Source organism: Tamandua tetradactyla, chromosome 19, assembly GCF_023851605.1.
Source record: "Tamandua tetradactyla isolate mTamTet1 chromosome 19, mTamTet1.pri, whole genome shotgun sequence".
NCBI classification, from domain to species: Eukaryota; Metazoa; Chordata; class Mammalia; order Pilosa; family Myrmecophagidae; genus Tamandua; species Tamandua tetradactyla.
The window spans coordinates 7,914,513-7,941,042 of record NC_135345.1 but is presented as its reverse complement, the minus strand read 5'-3'; the positions used below and the strand labels follow the sequence as shown (position 1 = coordinate 7,941,042).

Below are 26,530 nucleotides of genomic sequence, written 5' to 3'. Positions count from 1 at the left end.
TCACCAAACAATACAAAACAATCTGGACCGGGATGGGAACCGGTAGACACATCCCTCCCGCCGCCGTCCCAGGCCCGGTAGGGCGTCTTGGGGCTTCCCTCCGCGGCCAGCCCCGCGGTTCTCTCCGGGGCCCGGCACATAGTAGGTGCTCACAAACCACTTTCTGCATGGAAGGAACGTCGCGCGGCCCAGCGCCGGCACAGAGACTCCCCGGGACTGGTGACCCCGCTTTGCAATGCCTCCCGGGACCGACGGCAGTGGTCCACGCCCCCTCCTCCCGGCTGCCCCCCAAGACTGAGCTCCCTCGCCCGCCGCGCCCTCTCCGAGCGGCCCCCGCCCGTTTCCTCTCCCCTTTCCGCCTCCTTTCCACCCGCTCCGCCTCCGCCTCCCGCCCCTGCAGCCGGCGAGCAGCGGGGCGCTCCCGGGTTCCCGGGCGAACACGGGGCGGAGGGGGGCGCGGCAGCGCAGCCCCGGGGGCTCCCGGGAGGAGGGGGCACGGCGGGCGCGGCCCCCGCCCCTGCGCGGTGCTCAGCTCCCTGCCAGCTCGGAGCGGGCTGCAGCCTCGGCTCGGCGCGCATCCGCAGCCCGCAGCCCGGCGGCGGGGCATGTAGCCACAGCAGCAGCGGCAGCGGCCGCGGCGGAATATGGGCGGGAACCACTCCCACAAGCCCCCAGTGTTTGACGAGAATGAGGAAGGTAAGAGGGCGAGGGGGCGCCAGCCACTGCCCGCACCGCCCTCTCGGGCATCGGCCGGCTTTCCCCTCCTGACATCGTCCTTTCCGAGCGCCCCTGTGTGCCCGCACACTGCTAGGCGCCGGGGACCCGGGGACAGCAACGTCCCCGAGCGCCGTCCGTGCCCGGCCGGGTGCCAGGCGCAGGGGTCCTACCGCGGCAGCTCCTGTGTGTCCGGTGTCCCTTGAGGGCCGGGACAGTGCCAAGCTCGGGGCCGGGGTGGCCGAGTCGGAGAGGAGAGTTGAAACCTTGGCTTGGGGGTGTAGAAGGAAGGAGTTGACTTCGGAGGCGAGTCCGGTTGCTGCTCTGGCGCGGGTTCCCTGGGAAGCCCGGGTCTCTTTCTAGCCCGAAGCTGAAGGGAGTCGCCTGGGGGAGCGGATTGCGCGGATTCTCCATCTCGAGTCTTGTGGCAGCCTCTGCGGTGTGTGTGTGCGTGTGCGCGCGCGTGTGTCCACAATGCATTTAGTCTGTGCATGGGCAGGCCCGATGCTGCCCTCCACACTTGCCCAGGACAAGCCTAGGGAAACTTTTCTTGGCCAAACTCCATGTCTCCAAGGAGGGCGCCCTGCTGGTGGTGGGAGGGTGCCGGCTGTTCAATCTTAAACTCCAGGGCTGGGGGGTGGGGGGTGGGGGTCCTTGCGGTTCAGGTGGCTGCAGCTGGGTAGGAGGACCAGCAGAGCCTCATTTCCAGCGCTGTGTGTCTGAGGTCAAATTACTTAACCTCTCTGACACCCTGGTTTCTTCGCCTATGATATGAGAACTACCGTGCCTACTTTTCAGCGTTGTGTGAAATTTAACCACTGGTAATCCCTGTGGAAGAATTTACCAAGACTGAGTCTGTTAGCAAGATGCCAAGACAGTGCCTCTCAGAAGAGAGCCCAAGAGCAGCCACTGTGCATTCAGCGCATGCCACTGGGTCTCAGGCCCGCCTTGAAGGAGTTCGTAGTCTGATGGCACCAAGTTAATGACCAGTGACGGTCCCTGGTGCAGGGGCCTGGGAACCGGAGGAGGGCCCTGGCCTTCCTGGCTCTTCTGGAGCACGGCCAGGACAGGGGCTGGTCTAGCGGCAGGAAAGAGGCAGGCAGGAAGCTGTGGACACCATATAGTTGTTCTCCCCCAGGCAAGTTCAAGTTTCCACGAAAGTCAAAGAGATCTTGACTCTGAAATCGCCATTTAAAGGTGTCCTCTGCTATGGGCAGTGCTTTCGGGGTGGGTCTGGGACAGGACTTGGAGGTTCACACTAAACCTGGAGCCTTTTTGTCCAGTGAAATTCCAGACCCTACGGGAAAGGGTGCACATTGGCCAGGGCCAGGGGATAACATGGGCGGAAAACTTGCTCCACTCAACAAATTAGACGTTCTTAACTGTTTTTGTGGGTTTTTTTTTTTTTTTTTTTGGTGGAGGGGGGCAGGGGGGAAGAGATCCTTTGGTGAAAACTATGGACTGTCTCCCAAGAAGAAAGCATAAACTTAGCACTGCCCCAATTTTAGAGGTTCGTGGTCTAGCCTGGGTCAAAGGCCAAACTTAAAGAATTTTCTTAGCATCCTTCGTTTTATTTGCAGAGGAAATTTTCCTCCCTTTATCCTTTATCCTACAAACTGCACTTTAAAACTCTTATTGGGAAAATAGTTATGTCTGGTGTAGCCAACCTTTTGATTTTCCTGCTGCCGTTCCTTGTTCCCGAAAGTGAATTGGGCCGAAGGTTAACTGCCTGTTTTGGGGCTTGTTGAAATGCAGTTAGGGTTCTCCTCATTTTTCAGGCTTCCAGCTGAGTGAAACATTAACTTGTTTGATTTTGCCAGCATATTTCTCACAAATTCCCTGTGCAAGTAAAGCACCACCAACGGTAATTATTTGCCACCACCAGATTCTTGTATTTCAGAAGCATTTACTGGTCATTTGCTCTGTGCCCAGCCCTGTGTTGGGCATCAGGAGTATGGAGATTAAGATAAAGTGTTAATCCTCGGGGAGCTTCCAGTCCATTGGGAAAGCCCTAGCAAGTAACCTGCTGTGATGGAACAGGGTGTTTGAGTGCCCTGATGTGGGGAAGCTCAGGACACTGTGGGTTCCTAGGGGAGGGTCCCTAACCCGCAAGTCTGGGAAAAGACTCTCTTGGACCTGAGTCTTGCAGAAATAATGGGAATGACCCCGGGAAAGGAGTAGTGGGTAGAGGCAGAGAAGGATGCTTTGGAGGTGGGAACAGCATGTGCAAAGGCAGATGACAAAGATAAAGCATGGCTCTTTTGGGGGATTTGCAAGGGGTTAGCATCCCTGCAGATTGGAGTGTGAGACTGGAAGGTGCAAGAAATAAAATCTGATGCCAGACCAGGGCTGGCCTTAAAGTGCCCAGGTTAAGACATCTGGGCTTGATCTTATAGGCAATTTGGGGTCACTGAAGGGTTTCAAGCAGGAAAATGACATGACTAAGAGTGAGGCCTTGTCCAGGGAATGAATGTGCCCCTGAAGCATTTTCATCGGGTGGGGTGGTTGAGGATGCAAACACCGACCCAACCAAAACAATCTGATTTTTAAATACCCTAAACCATAGCTGAAAATTTGCCATTGCATAATTTGTCTGACACCTGCATTCTTCCGGCTAAAGTCTAGCTTGCATCCAGATAATATTAAGTCACCATGTACACCAAAGTTGGTGCATTGAAGCCAACTGATGACTTTTCATACGTTTTTGTGACTCATAATCACAATTCAGCCTGGGAGGTCTCAAAATCTGCATTTTGCCAGAGAGGTGGCTGATGAGTTTGGTAAAATTGCCAGGGCCTCATGTAGCCAGAACCTGGTACCCTGCCAGTGTTGCCCACTGCCTGTGGAGGCCTGTGGGGGATGTTCAGCTCTCACGGAGAGGTCCAACTCCATGGAATGAGATGAGCTGCCCAAGTCGTGCTCGGGTGCTGGTCTCTTCATACTGACGCCAATAGAAAGATAACAGCAAGACTTTCTGACAGCACTTGATAGTTTACAATTATAATCCCAGGGACTGCCTTCTCCAAAAAACATTTTTAGGACAGTTATCATCATGATGCAAATTCTGGAAGTGAAAATACCATCACCAACCATTATATATTCCTATCAAAATTGTTTTTAAGCTGGTTTTTCCCTCACTGTCTGTATCCACATCTAGACATTTTTATATAATTGTGCACCTCCCACAAATAAAATGATGGCTGCTTTTCCTCCTAGCATATATTTAAAGTATTTTTGTGTCACTACAATGTTTTTAACTATTGTTTCAATGGTTTCAAATAGTGTTTCAAATAATATTCTTCAATTGGAACTATCCTAATGTACTAAATATTTTCTTACTGTCAGATATTTAGGCTGTTTTCAGTTTTTCATCTGTATAAACAAGTCAATTGAAAACAATACATAGATCATCTTTCTTTCAGTGAATTCCTTAAGATGAAGTTTCAAGAGTGAGATTATTAGATCAAAGGGATTGAATGATTTTTAGGACTCTAGAAACATATCTTTAAGTTACTTTCCAAAGCGTTTTTCAGAGTACACATCTCCAAAGCGTGTGTACTGACAGCACCCATATTTGGAGGTATCTACTTAATGTCTTTATAACCAGCTCTGGGTATCGTTATTTTAGATCATCACGAGTAAAAGAGGCATTTGTAAAGGTGATATTTCATATTATCATTGGGCCAGGTAGACTCTGAATAAAGACAAATTCTTGGTCTAAATAAACATGCAGCAGAAATAGTTTTTCTCTGGAAGCATTCAGAAACCTAAATAAAGTTGCACGCATGCAGAGATAGTCTTTTGAACTTGGGGTGTCTCCATTGTTTGTGATTCACAAAGTGGCCAAAATCTCCATGATGTGGAGTTTGCTTCCAACTTTCTGTCAGCTCTTTAGGTAGGCTGCACTCAGGTTGCATCTCAGTGTCCACACGTGTACCAGCCATGGCTGGTGCCAAAAGACGGAAACCATTTTGCAAGGCAGAAATATTCTGAGAAACCTTAAAATTGATTTTTAATAAAGTAGGCTCTTATATGGAGAATGTGTGCAGAGTGGAGGTTAGAGAGAGTTGTGGAGGGGTATGGGCTCATGGACTTGAAATCCATGTCTGTATCAGGCAGGTGGATGTTGAGTGCAGGAATCAAGGATGAAAATCTTAGATTTTAATATCTATAATATCTATATCACATTTGAAAGTATACTTTGATCTTGTACAGGGGGTATTAGGGATTGAATCACGTCCCCCTGAAAGGCATACTCAAGTCCCAACCCCTGGCCCTGTGAGTGTGAGCCCATTTGTATGGAGGACCTTTGAAGATGTTATTAGTTAAGGTGTGTCCAAGGGTGAACCTTAATCCCAAATAGCTTAAGTCCTTATAAGCAGAGGAAATTGAACACAGAAGGAAAAGCAAGAGGCCCGAGGGCAACAGAACCTGGAAGAGAAAGGAGAGGACGTTGCCAGGTGATGGGAAACCCAGGAACTCCAAGCAGCCCAGCAGTCAGCTCCAGAATGCCACAGTCTTCAAGGAGCAAGCATTGTCTCACTGATGCCTCAATGTTGAACTTCTCCTAGCCTCAAAACCATGAGCCAATACATTCTTGTTGTTTAAGTCAGCCCAATGTATCATATTTGTTTTAGCAGCAGGGGGACTAAGACATGGGGGATTAAGAAAATAGGTATAAATCAATGAGTTATGGTTCAATAGAAATGAACTGTAGGATATATTTATACCTTTCAACACTCTTAAGAGATATAACTGGATATAAAGCATGCATCAATCAGCTCTCTATAAATTCAATATGTGTATACACACAGTTGCATTTCATTGATTCTGAAGCTTACTCTTTTCCACATTTGAACATCTGTGAAATTGGAAGCATTTATTTTGTGATATAGTTTTATGTCTACATGTGTTCATATTAACATGACATATAGTAGATCTGAAAGAGCGCTTGACAGGAAAGAATCATGTCACAGGTTAATAGGTGTTTCCTTTTGGTAGTACACTGGATGGTGTCTGAAATGAGATGGAATACAGTGTATTAGACAAACTGCTTCCAGTTGCAAATGATGGAAGCCCAACACAAAGTGTTTTAAGGCCAAGCCATGGGCATCTCTTGCTTAGATTTTTAAAGTAGCCTTCTCCACTAGTCTCCTTGCAGAAGCCCTCACTGACCTTCAGTCTCGTCTCAATGCAGCAGTCAGTGATTCTGCTAAAATGTGCATCAGGTCATGTCAGTCCCCGGCTCAACCCCACCCCCACCCCCAACACCTCATGTCACTGAGAATGAAAGCCGAAGTCCTTACAGATGCTTATCGTGCCCCACCCTCTCTGACCTACCCTCCCTCCATCCTCCCTCCATCCTCCCCTGGCCCACCTGCTTCCTTCCTGGTCCTAAATCATGCCATGCAGCCTCACCCCTTGGTCTTGGCATCTGCTCCTCTTGCTGGCAGAGCTGTTCCCCACAGCCCTCTCCTTCATCTCCTTTACTTCTTGACTCAATGTCACCTTATTGATGAGGCCTTCAATGACAAGTTTACTTAAAATGACACGCCTCAGCTCCCTCCCTTGTTACATGTTTCTTCATAGAAGCTGTCACCATTTATCATACTATCCGTTTCACTTGTTTTCTCAATTATTATATCTCTTCCTCCACTCCATGGCAGCTCCTTAAAGGTAGGGATTTTGTGTGATTCATTCACTGTTGTATCCCCAGCAGTGATAGATTTCCAGTAATTATTTCACAGAGAAATGAATGAATGAGCAAATGAATGAAGGTGTCAATCTAAGCAATCTTATCAGTCATGGCTGAAACAGGTTTTCAGATCATCAGGAACCTTCTGTCTTAGATTCTCCACTCTCCTTTCCATGGCTTCATTATCAGGCTACTCTCTCGTCATGGGGCCCCTACCAGCTCCAGACACAGCCTGAAGCTCCAAATATGTGCAAAGATGCAGCATCTTCGTAGTAGTTGTAGAGAAAGTTGCAGGGTTAGTTCTGATGGGTTCTGATTAAGTGTTGGGCGAATCCTTGAACCCGTTTCTGTGACCAAGGTGATGATTGGCCAGGGCTGGATCATTGTCTTGACTTCAGGGGGAAGAGTCAGTTTCAAGTGAGGCATTTGGATCAAGAGTCTATGTGAAGAAATTTCTCAAGGAACATTGGAGTATCAGCAGAAGAAGTGTATTAGATGTTAGGATGGCAGACAGAAACAAACAAACAATACATCCATTCCAACATGTGTTATCATTGTGTTCTTGGAACCTGATTTGGCTTATCTCACTTAATTGTCTGATTACATGCCCACTTTATACACTAAACTGTCACCTCTTTAAGAGCAGGAATTATTTCTTTTTCACCTTTGTATCTACAAGGCCTGGAATAGGGCGGGGCTCAAAGAAGGCATATGAAAACTATTTGTTGAATGAAGGATGAAAGCACTCATTTATTGGGGTCAATTTCTCACATTCTTTTCACTTCTGGCTTCAGAAACTATTGAGAAAAAAATGCTGAACACATAGACTTATTACCAGGAAAGTTGATTCAGAGAGTATGGCTTGGATTTGAGACCAGAATGTCCTCTATACTCCCATCCTTCAGGTTTTGACCTGGGGACTTGTCTGGGCAGAGAACTGAGTTTGCAGAGAGGATGCTCCTCTGCCAGCAGCTCAGTGGCTGGCACTCAGCCATGGTGCACAGAAGACTCATGAGAGAGTCCCAAAGAGAAAAAGGGTACACATAAATGGTAATCTTTAATGATTAATGGATATCAGCCTCTTGCATATCATGACTCAGAAATAGCTTCTTCTTTTTTTTTCTTTCCCCCTGTTGTTTTCTAAGTAAGAAAAAGTTCCCATTATATGTGTCAGCAGGAGGGTGGAGAGAGGGAGGATGGCTCTCCGATAATATGAGCTTGAGTGAATAAGGCATTAGGATAGAAGCAGGATTTACACCGAGTCTTAAGGGATAGGAAGGGTTTAAATTCCTTGAGAGAAAAAGGATTAGTATTTCAGGAGGATCAAATAGCATAAACTAGCACTGGCCTTAGGCATTTGCCTGAGGAAATAAGAAAGAACCAGTATTCTTAGCAATGCTCAGTCATCTAAAATCTGAACTTTGAGCAGTTACAGATAGAGATGGAGAAACTATCCTACACTGAGCAGTGAGGGGACTGACACCATAAAGGAGATAAACAGTTCAGGATGCCAGAGGAGAATGATCAGACTATAGCTACCCCAAATGAGGAAATCAGACTATATTACCATTGAGGTCGTTCTCTTGGCCAGAGCCAGCCAAGGGAAAAGTGGAGGCTAACGCTCTTACCAGTCCTGGAATCTGCCTCCTCTCAGTCCTTAGTTGTTGTGGCCTCCTTTAAGTGTCCTTGTTCACTGAGGACTTTGGCATCTGATTTATTTCCAAGAGATGCTCCATCTATGAAGCCATTAATCTAAATGCCCTACTTTCTCAATGTGGGATGTTATCATTGTTCACTAATATCCTGTTCCCCTGTCCTTCCAGGCATACAGAAAATTATATTTGCTTGCCTGTTTGAGGTTATGAAGAACGATGTGACTTGCTTTGGTCAAAGGAATGTGTACAGAGATTATGTGTGTCACATCTTGGAGGAACTGGTTAAGAGCCAGTAGTTGTTTCATAGCTCCATATCTCTGAGCAACCGCAATGTTCCAGAGAGTGGAAACTCCTTCATCCTGGTTCCTGGACTAAGGACAACATACAACAAAGACCACATCCACTCCTGGCCAGCTTGCAGTGGGTCATGGGGTGGGTGAGACAGAAATCTTAGCTGTTATGAGCTGCTGAGATTTGTGTTTGCTTGTGCCAGCACCTAACCCAGCCTGTCCTGACTGGTATCCCTACCCAAACCAGCCCTCTCCCAAGAAAGGAGCATTGTGTAGGACTGTTATCATTTCTAACTTTCAAATGTATGGGCATAATATTGTTCATAATATTCTCATATTTTATTTTCAATGCCTGTAGGATCTGTAATGATGTCTCATTTGTCCATTCTGATTTTGGTAATTTGTATTTTCTCTCTCCTTTATCTTTCTCAACTGGTCGAGCTTGGGTTTATCAGTTTTTAAAAATTTAAAATGGTTTTTGGCCTTGTTGATTTTTGTTTGTTTGCTTTATGATACACAGATTTATGTTCTCATTTTAATTATTTTCTTCCTTATATGTTTTGGTTTAGATTGATGTTCTTTTTCTAGGTTTTTGAGGTAGAAACTTAGATCATTGACTATATTTACCAACATATTCTCATATTCTTCTTTTTACTTCTTCCTTCGCTTTCAAGTTTCCATTTGGATTACTTTCCTTCTGCCTGAACTATGTTCTTTAGCATTTTCTTTAGTGTATGCCTTCTGGTAACAAATTATATCAGTTTATATTTGTCTAAAAATGACTTTATTTGCAAAGGATTATTTTGCTGGATATGAAATTCTAAGTCAGCCATTTTTCCTTTAGTATTTTTAAAGTTAAAATTATCTTGGCTTTGATTGTTTTTTCTATTAAACTGTTGCCCCTTTTAAGCAAAAATATTTTCTTTTCTAGTTGCTTTTAAGATTTTATTTTTTATTGTCAGAAATTGAACTATGACGTGCCTAGATATGGTGTTTTGGCTCTTTTCTGCTTGTGGGTCTGGTGACTTTTGAATCTGCTGCTTATTGGATTTTTTAGTTTGGGAAGATTTTATTTTGTCTTCTAATACTGCTCCTGACACATTCTTTTTTCCCTTACATTCCCAAGTTCATATTTTCCAGGTATTAGACCCTATCACTATACCATATGGCTCTGACATTTTCTGTATCTCTAGTCCTTTTGAGTCCTTTTGTTTTTAGTCTAAATATATTCTTCTGGTCTATTTCTTTTCTAATCATATCAGCTCTGTCTATTTGCTAATAATTACAACTGCTAAGTTATTAATTTTGATGACTGTATTTTTCAGTTGTAGACTATTTATTTGGTTCTCTTTTATAGTTTTCATTGCTCTACTGCAATGATCAAATCTTGTATTTTAATTTCTTAAACATATTAATCAAGGCTTTTTAAAAGACATGTGTGATAATTCCATTATCTGGTGATCCTCTAGGACTGTCTCTATTGTCTACTGTTTCTTTTTGCTTCTAGATACACCTTATTTTCTCATTTGCCTGATTAGTTTACTATGTGCTGGGCGCTAAGTAGCAGATAGTATAGAGATCATTTGTGTTTTTGGATCATCTGTTTCTTCAGAAAGGTTTTGCTTTGCGTTTTGTAGGCAATGAGCTAGAGGTGCCAGGAATAATGTTTCATCTGAACTCTCTCAGAGATTGAGATGATTTAAACCCTCAATGGCTGGTCTAAATCCATTTCTCCCTTACTTCTAGGATGTTGCCCTTTGCTGCCCTATGGAAAGCCTGGGGGTTTACCAAGCCTCTTCCTCTTTGGTAGGCAGATATGGAGTTTTTGTCCCTTCCCTCCATCCCTGTCAGTGTATACAAAGCTTGCTTGTTTGGCTTCTCAGCCTCTTGGAAACTGCTTTCAGATTTAGGAGATTGCTCTTAAGGGTAAGTGACCCCAAATGCTAGACCCACTTCTTTGGGCTTTCTTCTTTCTTGGATCTTCAACCTGTAGTACCTCCCCACCCCCAGTGCCTTGGAAATTCCATGATTCCTCCAGAAAGATTTTTTTTTTAAATAGATTTTGTGCAATTTTTAGGAGGAAGTTTCACCAAAAGTAGTCTAGTTTCCAAAAGTTGAACTCCTCTCCTTAGTATTTATCTGCACTTCTGTTTTAAAGACAAGCTCTCAATAATACTTGTGCCACTTTACCCCTACTCCCAGTCTCTTCTCACTTTCCCAAGTGTGCTTCTTGAAACTACGGTCCTTGCGCGAAGCCTTCACATTGTCAATGATAACTAATTTCTGAATTCATTACATCCAGCTTCTTTTTTTTCATTTCAGGAAATAGCTCTAACAATGAGCACCATGACTTGTTCTTAAAACTGGGAGTTTTCTCCCTTGGACCCAAGGCAACATTTGAAACTTTTATTTTTTTCATATTATCACATACAAAAATATATGTAAAGCTATCATATAAATTATAAAGTAAAATCATAAAATTACCTTACCCATAAACTCATCACTCAGTGAAGGAAATAGAACATGTCCAGTTTTATTGAAGCTCCCTGGAAATGCGTTCTCCATTCTATCCCATTTCTCATTCTTAAATAATGTAGTATTCAGTTCTTACTGTTTTTGATAGCTATATAAACAGTACTATGTTTTATGTGCTTTTCTGTAATTTGCTGTTTTTAGTGAAGATTGGGTTTCAAAGGCTTAACCATTGCTGATGTGTATAGCTATAGTCTATTCATTTTCACTACTGTATAATGTTCTATTATTTATCCTTTGTTCTTACCATGGCCAATTATACCGTTTCTAGTTTATATTATAAACAGTAGTCATTGGTATGAACACTTTTGTATGTGTTTTCTGATTTACACATGTAATGGTTTCTCTAAGATACATGCCTATAGGAGAACTGCTGGGCCACAGAGTAGGTAAATGCTCAACTTTATTAGATAATGGAAAATTATTTTCCAAAGAGTCTGTATCAAATTAAACTCTTACACACCATTTATAGGCATTCCTGTTGCTCTCTACTCTTCTATAAAGACATGATATAGTCCACAAATGTGAGCCATATATATCATCTTAAATTCTAGTAGCAACATTAAAAAAGTGAAAAGAAACAGGTTAAATTAACTTTAATAATGTATTTCATTTAATACAGTATACCTAAAATACTGTCATTTCAACATGTCATCAATATCAAAATTATTAACGAAGCATTTTACGTTCTTTTATTTATATTGTCTTTGAAATTGGGGGTATATTTTACACTTACTCCCTTCTTAATTTGGACTAGCCACTTCTAAAGTGCTCAAAAGCCACTTGTGGCTAGAAGCTACCCTAGAGGACAGCACACCTCTACATCCTTGCCAATATTTAGCAATCTTAACATTTGACAATTGAATGAGCATAAAATAGCATTTCAACATTGTTTTAAATTATATTTCTTTAGTAGTGGGATAGAGTTTTTTCATATAGTTAATTCTTGGTCATGTTTTTACTTTTGTGAAGTGCCTGTTCACTGCTTTGTTAATATTCTCATAAAAGTCTTTTTTCCATTGATTTCTAAATAGAAAAACAAATAACAGACACATTTTTTCTTCACCTAACAATACTCAACTGTCCTGCATATAACCAGAAATACATTAAATCTCTCCAGAATAGGGTGCCAAGTCCTTGGGTAATATTCACTCTTAAACTTGATATCCTGCAACTTAAATACAAAAACATGAACAAAACAACTTATGTCATATGATAGAAGGAAAAAAGAGAGAGAAAAACAAAGATACTTGCTTTATGTATAAATACATAGATACTAATTACAAAGCAAGGAAGAAATATTCCTACCATAAAGTCTCTGTATCTGTAATAGATCATGTGTCATAGTTCATATTTGTCACTATCTTTTTCCACTACCCATTTTATGTTCCCTTACCCCCAGGCAGCACCTCAGTTGGCCATGATTCTTTGCCTGGTGGGGTGACCCAAACCCTCATTCCTGAAGTTTCTGAGCCATTGGTGGTACTGCATGGATTGGGTTTTTGCAGTTTTCCATTGACTTTAATCACAGGGTGTATTAGTTAGGGTTCTCTAGAGAAACAGAATCAACAGGGAACACTTGCAAATATAAAATTTATGAAAGTGTCTCACGTGACCGTAGGAACGCAGAGTTCAAAATCCACAGGGCAGGTTGCGAAGCCAATGACTCCAATGGATGGCCTGGATGAACTCCACAGGAGAGGCTCACCAGCCAAAGCAGGAATGGAACCTGTCTCCTCTGAGTCCTCCTTAAAAGGCTTCCCATGATTGCATTTTTAGCATCACTAATTGCGGAAGACACTCCCCTTTGGCTGATTACAAATGGAATCAGCTGTGGATGTAGCTGACGTGATCATGACCTAATCCTATGAAATGTCCTCATTGCAACAGACAGGCCGGCGCTTGCCCAATCAGATGAACAGGTACCACAACTTGGCCAAGTTGACACCTGTCCCTAACCATGACACAGGGCATAGTAGTACTAAGAGACACCCTAGGGGATCTCCTGTATTCTAGGAAAACTTCTTCACCTCAGTTGTGTAGTAGCAGTCCTATTTTCCCTTCATAGTCATCATCAATTACCCCAGCCAGTAAAGTAATCCCCTTCTTTGCCTGTTGATCCAGGGGCATGAGTAGCCCAAAGTAACCAAGTAGTAGTCTTAGATTCCAGTTCAATGGAATCATTGTTGTTTCTCCTGGTGGAAGCACTTCCCCTTCTCTACAGGAACTAAAACCTGTAGACCAGCAGAGCTCAAGGTCACAGGGACAGGAAGCAAAAATTTTCCTAGTGGATCACTAGGGGTAATAGTGAGTGGTGCCACTCCTATTTCACCCCTTAATTTCTGGACCCATAAATCCTGGCTATGGGAGGAGCAGCACCATAGATTGGATGCTGATTCAGGGCATACACAGCCTCCTAGAGAACATTACTCCAGCCCTGCAATGTATTGCCACATAGCTGGCACCAAAATTACGTTCCCAAAAGGCCATTTTGCCATTCTATCAAGCCAGCTGCCTCTGTATGATGGGGAACATGTAAGACCAGGGAATTCCATAAGCATGTGCCCATTCCCACACTTTATTTGCTGTGAAGGGGGTTTCCTGATCAAAAGCAATGCTGTGTGGAATAACGTGATGGTGGATAAGGCATTTTGTAAGTCCATGAATGGTAGTTTTGGCAGAAGCATAGCATTCAGGGAAGGCAAACCTTTATCTAGAGTATGTGTCCATTCCAGTTAGAACAAATCACTGCCCCTTCCATGATGGAAGTTGTCCAATGTAACCATGTATCCAGCTGATCACCTCAGGGAATGGTGCCATATTGTGGGCTGAATCTCTGCTGCTGGCAGATGGGGCACTCAGCAGTGGCTTGCCAGGTCAGCCTTGGTGAGTGGAAGCTCATGCAAAACCTCCATCCCTACCACCATGAACACTTTGTTCATGAGCCCATTGGGCAATGACAAGAGTTGCTGGGGAAAGAGGCTGACTGGTATCCACAGGCAGGTCATTTATCCTTGATTATTAAAATATTCCTCTGCTGAAGTCACCTTCTGGTATGCATCCACATGGGACACAAATATCTTCATGTTTTTTGCCCACTCAGAAAGGTCTGTCCATATACCTCTTCCCCAGACCTCTTTGTTGCCAATTTTCTAATCATGCTCTTTCCACATCTGTGACCATGCAGCCAAACCATTAGCAACAGTCCATGAGTCAGTATACAAATGCACCGTTGACCAGTTCTCCTTCCAAACAAAATGAACTACCAGGTGCTCTGCTCAAAGTTCACCCACTGGGAGGATTTCCATTCACCACTGTCCTTGAGGAACATCCTAGAAAGGGGCCGCAGTGCTATAGGTGTCCACTTTCAGAGAAGATAATGTGGTAGGAATGTGGACCATGGACATTTGGGCCACTTCCTCATGTAATTTACTTGGGCCTTCAGGACTTACTCTTGCCCTATCTCTAATATACTATTTCCATTTTATGATAGAGTGCTGCTGTGCACGCCCAACTTTATGGCTTGGTGGATCAGACAACACCCAGCTCATGATAGGCAACTCAGGTCTCATGGTAACTTGGTGGCCCATGGTTAAGTGTTCAGTCTCTCCTAAGGCCCACTAGCAGGCCAAAAGCTGTTTCTCAGAAGAAAAGTAATCTGCAGCAGGTGGTAAGGCTTTGCTCCATAATCTTAAGGGCCTGCATGTGGTTCTCCTACAGAAGCCTGCCAAAGGCTCTACACATCATCTCCATTTGCCACTGACACTTCCAGCACCATTGGATCTGCTGGATCCTATGTCCCAAGTGGCAGAGCAACTTGTACAGCCACCAGGACCTGTTGCAGAGACTCCTCTTGTTCAGGTCCCCACTTAAAACTAGCTGGTATTCTGATCACTCGGTAAATGGGCCAGAGTAGCACACCCAAATGAAGAATATGTTGTCGCCAAAATCCAAAGAGACCAACTAGTAATTGTGCCTTTTTTTGGTCATAGGAGGGGCCAGATGCAACAACTTATCCTTCACCTTAGAAGGGATGTTTTGACATGCCCTACACCACTGGACACCTAGCAGGCCCCTGTATTTTTGCTGGATTTATCTCCCATCCTCTGATGTATAAATGCCTTATCAATAAGTTCAGAGTAGTTGCTACTTCTTGCTCACTAGGTCCAATCAACATGATATCGTCAATATAATGGACCAGTGTGATGTCTTGCAAGAGGAAGAAATGATCAACGTCCCTGCAGACAAGATTATGATATATGGCTGGAGAGTTGATATACCCCTGAGGTAGGACAGAGAAAGTATGTTGCTGGCCTTGTCAGCTGAAAGCAAACTGTTTCTGGTCATCCTTACTAATAGTTATTGAGGAAAAAGCATTTGGCAGATCAATAGCTACATACCAGTTACTGGGGGATGTGTTCATTTGCTCAAGCAATGATACCACATCTGGAACAGCAGCTGCAATTGGAGTTACTACCTGGACCTGGTTGAGCTTATGATAATCCAGTCATCCTCTAAGACCCATCTGTTTTCTGCACAGACCAAATAGGAGAGTTGAATGGGGATGTGGTAGGAATCACCACCCCTACATCCGTCAAGTCCTTAAGAGTGGCACTAATCTCTGCAATCCCTCCAGGAATTTGGTATTGCTTCTGATTTACTATTTTGCTAGGTAGAGGCAGTTCTAGTGGCTTCCACTTGGCCTTTCCTACCATAATAGCCCTCACTCCACAAGTTTGAGAGCCAATGTGGGAATTCTACCAGTTGCTTAGTATGTCTGTTCCAATTATGCATTCTGTAACTGGGGAAATAACTACAGAATGGGTCCGGGGACCCATTGGACCCACTGAGAGATGGACCTGAGCTAAAACTCCATTGATCACCTGACCTCCATAAGCCCTCACTCTGACTGGTGGGCCAGAGTGATGTTTTGGGTTCCCTGGAATTAATGTCACTTCTGAACCAGTGTCTAACAATCCCTGAAATATCTGATCATTTCCTTTTCCCCAGTGCACAGTCACCCTGGTAAAAGACTGTAGGCCTTCTTGGGGAAGGCTTGGAGGAAGATTAGCCGTATAAAATTTTCACAGTATAACAGGATCCTTTCCCAAAGGGACCTGGCTTTCCCCTCATTCAAGGTGTTCTGGGTCTGTACCTGTCTCAAGTCTGGGAATTGATTAAAGGGCCATGACTCTCTCTTTTTGTAATTCAAGTTAGACTTCTGTTCACTTGACCTAAAACACTTCTGCTTATACAGCTCAAAGAAGAATGTAGTAGACTGCCCATTTGTTGTACTTCTAGATACCCCATGATCTACTAGCCAGTACCATAGTTCTCTACAAGTCAGTATTTTGACTCCCTGCTTTGAGTCTGCTGTCCATTATGATAGCCACACCTACCTTGTCTTTGGTGATTAAGTGATGCCACGTGGCTTCTGCCAACTCGGGGTCTGATCATCCCCATTGTGTTTCAGGATTCCAGCTCAGTGACAGCAGTTCCCACAGTAATATCTGACCTACAGAGAAGTGCGACTATAGAGGTCTTCAGGGATGATGGAGCTAGTCTCACAAATTTATTTCTCACAGATCTGGTAAAATGTGTGTTGTCTGGACATTCCTGGGGTATGTGAACATAAATCCACTCTAACATTTCAATCTCTTCAAGCCTCTGAATTCTCTTATCTACATTATACCAGGGCTATTCTGGCATTTCAACCTCAAGTAATGTTGGCCACCTTTTGATCCATGTCAACCACCCAAAGAAACTGTTACTGCCCTTTCTAATCCCTAGAGCTACAACATTGAATATAGAATCTTTACTTAGTGGGCCCATATCAACAAATTCAGCCTGGTTTAGCTTTATATTCCTCCCACCATTATCCTGTACCCTTAAAATCCATTACCATACATATTCCACTAATTTCTGTCTATTTAGAGTATAGTCTACCTCTTCATGGGTGATACTTTGTACCTCACTGTGCTGGTTTGAAAGGAAGTATGCCCCCTAAGAAAAGCCATGTTTTAATATAAATCCCATTTCATAAAGGTAGAATAATCCCTATTCAATACTGTATATTTGAAACTGTAATCAGATCATCTCCCTGTATGATGTGATTTAGTCAAGAGTGGTTGTTAAATAGAATTAGGTGATGACATGTCTCCACCCATTTGGGTGGGTCTTGATTGGTTTATTGGAGTCCTATAAAAGGGGAATGAGAAATTCAGAGAGAGCAGAGAATGCTGCAGCACCACGAAGCAGAGAGTCTATGAACCAGCAACCCTGGAGATGAAGAAGGAAAACGCCTCCTGGGGAGCTTCATGAAACCAGAAGCCAGGAGAGTAAGCTAGCAGATGACGCTGTGTTTGCTATGTGCCCTTCCAGCTGAGAGAGAAGCCCTGACTGTGTTCGCCATGTGCCTTTCCAGATGAGAGAGAAACCCTGAACTTCATCGGCCTTCTTGAACCAAGGTATCTTTCCCCGGATGCCTTTGATTGGACATTTCTATAGACTTGTTTTAATTGGGACATTTTCTCGGCCTTAGAACTGTAAACTAGCAACTCATTAAATTCCCCCTTTTAAAGGCCATTCCGTTTCTGGTATATTGCATTCTGGCAGCTAGCAAACTAAAACACTCACCTTTTGAGGCCTGTTGGGATAGTTATAAGTCTGGAAGAAAAGAGGGGTGGTGTGGGTGGGTCATGAAAAGAAACAGAAGTGTCTTTCAAGCCAGTTACCTCAGGGCATTCCTTTACAGTTTCATTTGGTGAAATAAGATTAATCACTCCAGAAAGAGGAGCAAAGGCTGTTTCCCCATGGGAGGTAATTACATGCCTTGCAGGCACTGAAGGGTTAATCTCTTCAGGTGGAGTTGGATGGCCAACTCCTCAGAAGAACTGGAGGTTGGGAAGCCATTTCTTCAATCAGGCTGGATCTTCGGTAGCTCTTTACTCATCGCAGGCTGGAAATTAGGAAGTATTCTTCCTAAGGTCAAGCTGGAAGTGGGATGGCTATGTCCTCAGGGCATATCATTACAAGTTTATCTAGAAAAGACTTAGCACAATCTAAGGTTTCAATGTCTCAACACCTCTCGTTATCAATCCATATGTCACTACCTCATATTTCTAATCAATGCCCTCATTTTAACAGCAGACACCCTTCAAGGTTGAGATTTCAGTGTACATTATAAATCTGCTACTAACAATGAGTTCTGAGCCTGTTTTTCTGAGATCACAAGTCTGTGGCTATAGGAAATAAGATTTTCCTTCAGAGTACTCCTAGAAACTTTTTTTCATGTGGTGCTTAAGCTGCAAATTTGAAATCTTCAGCTCATCCCTTCCCTTAATCACTGTATCCAGCATATCTAACAACAACCAGCCAATATCACTATACCTCTTAATTCCACAAAACTCCCTAAAGGTGTCAAAAATGCTCTCATCGAGGGCCTTGACTTGTATAAGCATGCAATTAGCAGAATCTAATGGTGATATTTTGAGTATCTCTTTCGCCAACTCACCACATGGCCAGTCAGTGCCATCTTGATTATTGGAAACAGAGTCATTGGTGCCTCTGAGTCTAGTCAGAGTAGAAAACCAATTGTAAAAAATCACTTTTAAGATTCTGTTTCTCTAGAACCACCTCACTTCTGGTACCAAGCTCTATTAGTGAGGGTTCTCTAGAGAAACAGAACTAACAAGAGATATCTGTAAATACGAGATTTTATAAAAGTATCTCATGCAACTGTGGGGACATAAGAGTCCAAAATCTGTAGAGCAGTGCACAAACTGGCAGCTCCAATGTAGGTCCTCAGTGAACTCCCAGGAGAGGCTGGCTGGCTGAAGTGGAAAGAGATGGTCTCTTCTGAATTCTCCTTAAAAGCCTTCAGGTGATTAAATTAAGAATCATTCATTGCAGAAGACACTCCCCTTAGCTGACTGTGGATGTAATCAGCCATGGATGCAACCAATGTGCTCATGATTTAAGGCCATGAAATGTCCTTGCAGCAACAGATAGACTAATGCTTGCTTGACTAGACAACTGGGCACCATCTCCTGGCCAAGTTACATATGTACCTGACCATTACACTGGCACACATTCCATGTCTGATAGTCACTCAATAATTTTTTTCCTTAACTCAGATTTCTTCTGTGGGCTCCAGACTTATGCAACCTATTTATAATTTCCCTTGAATATCTCAGAGTTATTAATACCTCCAATAAAAAAAATGACCTCAACAAATGCATGTTCTTCCAGAGTTTTCAAGCTTAGTGAATTGTACCACATCCAATCAGTTGCAGAGTCAAAATAGTATACATTTTTCTTGGAAATCCCATTTCCCTTATCCCCATAAACCCAAGGAGGCACCTGGATGTGTTAATTTTGTCTCCTATATATCTCTCAAATGTGTCCTTGTCTTAAAAGCCTCACTTCTGCCCCTGAATTAAAACATCACATCTTATATGGACTCTTGTGCAGCCCTTGCCATTTACACACATCCTCCACTGGATAGCTAGAAAAATAGTTGTGGGTTTCTTGTTTGTTTGTTTGTTTTATATTGTCATTTTTTTATTGTGAAAAATAACATATATACAAAAAAAGCAATAGATTTCAAAGCACACTATAACTATTAGTTATAGAACAAATTTAGGAGTTTGATATGAGTTATAGTTCCACTTCTAAGTTTTCCCTTCTAGCTGCTCCAAGACACTGGAGACTAAATGAAATATCAATTTAATGATTCAGCAGTCATATTCATATGTTAAACCCCATCTTCTCTGTTATAACTCCACCTTCTCCTATGATTTTTCTCCCAATCTTTAGGGGTATTTGGACTATGCCCATTTTAACTTTTTCATGTTGAAAAGGGATATTGCTAATATGGGTTTGGGGGTGGACCTAGTTGAGGTTCTGGAGAGGCTGACCCCTCTGGGTTTCAGGGCTTAACTGACTTAGGAACCCATTTGTAGTTTGTAGGTTTCTGGAAAGCAATCAGAGTGCATGAGACCTTTGTAGAATCTTATATAATGCCCTAGATATTCTTAAGGGTTGGCAGGAATTGTTTTGGTTGGGGTTTGGCAAACCATGATAAATAGCAATATCTAGCTGAAGCTTGGATGAGAGTAGCCTTCAGAGTACCATCGCAACTCTATTTGAACTCTCTTAGCCGTTGATACCTTGTTTTGTTATATTCATTTCCCTCTTTTGGTCAGGAAGGCATTGTCGATCCCATGGTACCAGGGCCAGGCTCATCCCTGGGAGTCATATCCCATGTTGCCAGGAGACTTTCACCCCTGGATGTCATGTCACATGTAGGGGAGAGGGTAATGATTTTCCTTGCAGAGTTGGGCTGAGAGAGAGAGAGAGAGAGACAGAGAGACAGAGAGACAGAGGCCACATGTGAGTAACAAATGAGGTCTTCTGGAAGTAACTCTTAGGCATAACTATCAGTAGGCTTAGCATTTCTGCTATATAAATAAGCTTCACAAGAGCAAGCCTCAAGATCAAGGGCTCGGCCTATTGACTTGGGAGTCCCTAATGTTTGAGACAATTTCAGGAGTTTCCCCGATGGTAAAGTTTAATAGTTACATATTTTTTCTTCCATACCTCAACGGAGTTTGCCAATACTTTTAAATTATCTGCTCAACATACTTGAGGTGTATCCAGGCATTGATTAAGCTATATGGAATTACAAACTCTCATTTCCATTCTGGGCTCCATATGTTTTGGTTGTTTAAATGATCTATCCAGACAGATTGAAGAATAATAGTTTTAAGTCATCCTTCAATGGCTTCTATTGGTCTTAAGGTAAAGATTGGAAGCTAATATGGTGTTCAAGGCTCTGCATGATCTAGAACCTGCCACCTCTCCTGTCTCAGCTCAGCTCATCTTATCTTGTTAATCTGATGAGTCCGCTTAAAGTTCTTAGCCCAATACCTGCTGATGGGCTGATGGTAACTGTCCCAAAAAGTTAGCTATTATTCTTCTTATTATACCTAGTGTTATTTTCTGTACTCTTCAGCCACACTGGCCTTCTGTCAGTTACTTGAATGTATTATGCTCACCCCTGCTCCAGGGTCTCCCCTTGTGTTGTTCTCTCTGCCTGGAATGTTCTTTCTATTGTACCCCACTGGGCTTAGTTATCTCCTCTTCATCCTTCTTCAGTGTGCTCTATTTGATCCCCAAATGGGTTAGGTCCCCCAGTTAATCCCCCTCAATTTACCACATGCTCCTTCATAGCATTTGTCATGTTTTAATGCTCAATGTATTTGTGTGTTGACTCCCCGAGGGCAGGATCTGGGACTATTTTTGTGTCTGGTGTAGGGCCCACAGCTATAGAAAGTGTTTGTCACTGTGGCTGCTTGTCTTTAAGTGTTTGTCAGAAAAGACAAAGAAAGTCACCACGTGACCTGGGAAAGGTGAGAGGTTTCTTCCCTGTGTCTGAAAGGGGACAGTCTGGGGAAAGGGAAAATGAAAGTATATTTGATAAACCTTTCATACCCAATTTTACTTGATCTTTAGAATGACACTGCAAGAGATATTGTTAGCTCCATTTTATACCTGAGGATATTGGGATTTAGAGAGGTTGTCTTAGGTGATAAAATTTTGTGGCGCTTGGTCTCACTTCATTCCTATAACTGAAAAGCTATTTTCCTCAGGCCAGTCTTTCCCAAGACATCTAGTAGCTGTGCTATTATTTATTTCATATTTTTCTATATCCTGACTGGTTTTACTTTAGTAGAGCTATATACCAAGGAACTCCACATTTCTACCTTAAAATGAAAATGGATTAAGGCTTCCTTTAAATAGAAGGTGATTGTAAGATGGATGCAAAACAATGGTATTCAATACAGCAAGATATTATTAACCTTTTGTAGGTTCCTAGCTTGAGCTTGTCCAGTGAATTTTTTTTTAATATAGCTATAAGTTAATGCACTATCGATAGTACTGAAAGGCTGTTACATGAAATGTAAAGTCAGGCCAGTGGAGACGTCTGCAGGGCATGCCCAGCTCAGGTGTTTGCTTGTCAACTTGAAGGTGATGGTTGGTCCCTGGATGGATGAGAGCATCACACTTTCTTCCGAACAATGGAACTGCAGATTGATGCTCTTTTAATCTGTTTTCCTTCTCTTTAAAACCATATTCTTTCTTCCAGTCCAGTTTAGAGGAGACAGGATAAAGGCCTTTGGGCGTCTATGTACCTGGAATATTCCAGGACACCTTCTGAGGTCCATTATGGAATCTTCTAGCAGGGACTCTCCTTACATACATAGCCTAGTGGTTAAGAACACAGACCTTGGAGCCAGATTTCCTGGAGGTGAATGCTGGCTCTGCAAGTACCGTTTGAGTTACCCCTGCAAGTTGCTTCACCTCTCTGAGCCTCAGTTTCCCTGTCTGTAAAGTGAGAGTTAAATGGTACTTACTGCAAATGAGTAAGTGTTACAATATTGCCTGCCTCATAATAAGTGCTGTATAAGATTTAAAAATTAGAATTAAATTTAGTGATTGAAGGAAATCAGTACATAGAGGTTCTAAGTACAGGTTTGGGGGGGGATGTTACACATATCTGGCTCAGATCTGCTTTATCTACTTTTTTGGCTGTGTAAACTTGGGCCAATTTCTTACTCTCCCTGGGCCTCAGTCTCCTCCTCTGTAAATGGGGATGCAGTCTGTCTGACAGGGTGATTGTAGGAACTGAGTGAGGGAATGTATACAGGGCATGTGGTGTGGGGCATTTAGAGGGAGCTGCTGGGTCAACCCATGGCAGCAGAAAATAAGGGATGAGCAGTCCGCTTCTTCTTTCAGTCTGGAGAAGAAGTGGTTCTGACTCCCTGATGGCTGAGTCTCCATTGCCTGCAGTCAGGAGATTCTTTCCCATTCCATTCTCCTAGCAAACAGCCTGTTCACAAGGGCTTGGCCCTCAAAAGCTTTTTTGGCCAAGGCCTCCTTATACTTGTCAGGAAGGGTGAGGCCCATTTCCAGGAGCCTGACTTTGGCGAGTCCTGAGGAGCCAAGGACGGGGGAGTGGCGTCTTCCTGTCTGTGGAGGGTACAGAACTTCAAGTTGTGGGGCCTTGTTGGCTGCCCCTCTTGGCAGTCCCTAGAGAACGACTGCAGGCGGAATGGGAGGCTTAGGTCTGGGGAGACTAGCTATTGTGTTCCTGTCCTTTGGAAATGTCTGCCATCTTAGATACTTGAGAGTAAAAAAGAAAAGCCTTCTAGATGCTTAGTTTTACCATTAGTTACTTCAATACATCATTCCAAGAAGGCCCTAAACCAGGTCCGAGGGGTGTTTCCAGAAGAGGGAATTTCTGGGTTGAAACCTGAAGGAAGGACAAGTAGCACTGAAAGGAAGGTTATATAGGGAGGAAGGAAAAGAGAGGGGAAGAGGGGCTGGGAAAGGCCACTCAAGGCCGAGTAGGGAGCACGCGAACGGGCAACTGAGGGAGAGAATGGGAAAGTGTATTGCCAGAGTTACAGAGAGTGTGTGGTGGTAGAAGTGGGGACACAGGGAAGTGCTAAGAGGAAGGGTTTGACATTCAGGCCAGAGTCAGGCATTAAAGAACCCTGAATGTCATGTTAAGGAATTTGTATTTATCCGTAGGAAGCAGGGCCGGCTGCACAATTTGTGGGACTTGGTGCAAAATGAAAACGTGAGGCTGCTTGTTCAAAATGCAGGGGGTAAATACCATTAAAGATACTAAAATATATGGCGTTTTCCTTTCTTTCATGGCCTCTCTCCCTCGGCTTGTCATGTTGGTTTTTATTTGCTATTTAATGGTGTTCTAAGTAAAGGAAAATTAAACTTTGAAATTATTAGCATGAATTTTGCTGTTCATTTTTACTTGGGCAATGTCATTTTGAAATTTAAATATAAGCTCATTTAAGTCATATACATAATCACCATAATTACACAATTCATGTTGCATAGCATATACATGTATATGCATTTCTGTCTCACGAGAGCAGTGGAATGCTGTATGAAACGAATGCAATTGTTTTTATTTTATTTCTTGAATTGCACGCATTCTACCAACACTCTCTACCTTTAGCTCACTAATAGGTAAGGAAGGGCTGAAAGGGAAAGGAACTGTGGGTTGCCCTGCCTTTCCCTCTCCTTCTGTGGTTGGCTAGGACAGGTAAGTAATGGGAGTAGGAAAAGATATGACAGGGTCCATTGGTCATTCGGGTCCCTTAGAGCACCACTGCCTTTCTGAGTTTTGAGTGAGTTAGTTCTGGTTTGAATAGAATGTGTGGTCTCTTGGGGTTATCACTGCCTCTGCTTACTGAGTCTTAGAGTGACACATTTACCTTGTACTCCCTTTGGGAATTGCTGACCTCCCACACAGGGGGACCCACCGGCATTCTGTGCCCCAGGGGCATCTCAAATCCTCTATGAGAATGAAGAATAATGGACATGCACATTGGATACCTCTCTTCTGTAAGACACAAGATCAGACACTGGAATGCAGGTTAGCAATTTGCCTTCTACCTCTGAGTTGTCCCTGTAGGAAAGGCCCCATGCTCCATCTTTCTGGATCCATTTATCTATTTATAAATAATGGGGACATTATATAAGATTCTGATAAACATTTCTAGCTGAGGCCCATAGAACAGCAAATCTCAAACATGATGCTGGCCAGAGATGGTTGAAAGTAGTATCTATTTAAAATACTATCAGTATATTGTATGCTGACAGCGCCCTCATTTTTTGTTTGTTTGTTTTCAGATTCAGCCTCTATTCTGCAGATTCAAAATTTTAATTGTCAACTCAAAATTTTTAGGTGGATGTCTAATAGGAATCACAGTTAGTACCCTCCCAATTGAATTCTTGCATCTCTCCCTTATCCCCAAAACTGCACCTTCCCCAGTGTTTTCTACTTCAGCAAATGGTACTTCCATTTTTCCAGCAGCTCAGGCCAAAACCTTGGAATCAACCTTCACTGTTCTCTTCTTCTTGTACCACCCTTACCTCTTTACTCTACTACTCCTTACTATTTCTTCTATTTGTTCCCTCTGTTCTTGTTAACTTTTTCCTCTCTTTTATATTTTTTTTGCTAATTGAAGATTCACATTTTTATTTTGTATCATTAACTTCACCCTGAAAAATTTTCTCTACCCTTTCTGGTAATTTAGGTCTACTGATAAAAAATTCGTTCTGCTTTTATCTACTAAAATGTCTTAATTTCATCACCTTTTGAAAGAGATTTTCATTGGACACAGAATTCGAAAGTAAAATTTTTATAGCACATTCAAAATGTCATTCCACTATCTTCTTGTCTTTGTTTTTTCTGATGAAAACCCAGCCGTCATTAAAATAATTGGTCTCCTATATATAATGTCTTTTTTATCTCAGGCTACTTATTGGACTTTTATTTATCTTTGGGATTTGCCTGTGATGTGCCAAGATGTGTTTTCCTTTGTACTTATTCTTTTTAGGTTTCTCAGAAATTCTTGGATTGTAAATTGATGCTTTGACTCAAATTTGAAAAACTGGTCAATTTTTTAAAATTTATTTTTCTGCTCAATTCACTCTCCCTTCCTCTAATATCTTCTCCCTCTAACACCCCGATTACAAGTCTGTCTGATCACTCAACATTACCACATAGGTCTTTGGGGGCTCTGTTCATTTCTGGTGTTAAATATATTTTCTCACTGCATTTCAGTTTTGAGAGTTTTCTGTTAACTGGCTTCAAGTTCACAGACCCTCTGTTCTGCATTGTACAGTTTGCTATTTCTAATAAATGTTTTTTTTTGTAAATAATAAATGCATTTTTAAAGATAAGATATTGCATTTTTCAACTCTAGGATTTCCGGTGGATTCTTTAATTCTCCTGAAATTCCTCATATCTTTGTCCACTTCATTCCTTTTTCTTAGGAATTTAACAGTTCTGCTAATTTCTACAACTTAATCACGTGTGGGCATGTTTCTAAGGATGTTTTTTCCCTTGACCATGGGAGACATTCTCCTGCTTCTTAAAATTTATATGGTAGTTTTTACTGTATGTTACACATTGTGGAAAGCATATTTTAGAGAATATTATGTATAAAGCACTAAGCATAGGTCTGGCACAGTAAATATTAGCTGGTATTATTTAGTTTAGAATGTATTTATACGTACTACAACATTTTATTCAACGTATTTTTCAGTTCTAGGATTTCCATTTGCTGTTATCTTACTCTGAAGAGTGCTGAGTTTTGTTCCAGTAGGAAAACTGATCGCTGGTGGTTCATTTTAATATTTAGAATCTTAGTTCTAGTCTTAGTAAGGATGGATCTTCTTTAGTATTGCTTTTCATTTTAAAGTGTAGGCTTTGGTTCAGGTACTTAGCACTAACTCTTTTTTTTAATTAGAGAAGTTGTAGGTTTACAGAGAAGTCATGCAGCAAATAAACAGTAACTGTGATGGTTGGGTTCTGGTGTCAGCCTGGCCAAGTAATGATGCTCAGTTGTCTGGTCAGGCAAGCACTGGCCCATGTGTTGCTGCAAAGATAGCTTGTGACTGGTTGATAAACTAGAAGGCTGGTGTATTAAATCACCAGTCAGTTGATTGCATCTGTGCCTGATTACATCCACGATCAACTAAGGCAAGTCTCCCACCAATGAGATAATTCAATCAGCTGAAGAATATAAAGGAAGATGAGAGACCTT

General features: G+C 42.6%; 1 protein-coding gene across 1 annotated transcript in view; it reads left to right on the top strand.

Moving 5' to 3' along the window:
• The first annotated feature begins 544 nt into the window (after positions 1-544).
• STK32B (serine/threonine kinase 32B) overlaps positions 545-26,530 on the top strand; it is a 474,254-nt gene continuing 448,268 nt past the window's right edge. Inside the window, exon 1 of the mRNA XM_077136366.1 lies at positions 545-696. Within this exon, the coding sequence (XP_076992481.1) occupies positions 645-696 (52 nt within the window). The 5' untranslated portion in view covers positions 545-644. The remainder of the gene's footprint in view (positions 697-26,530) is intronic.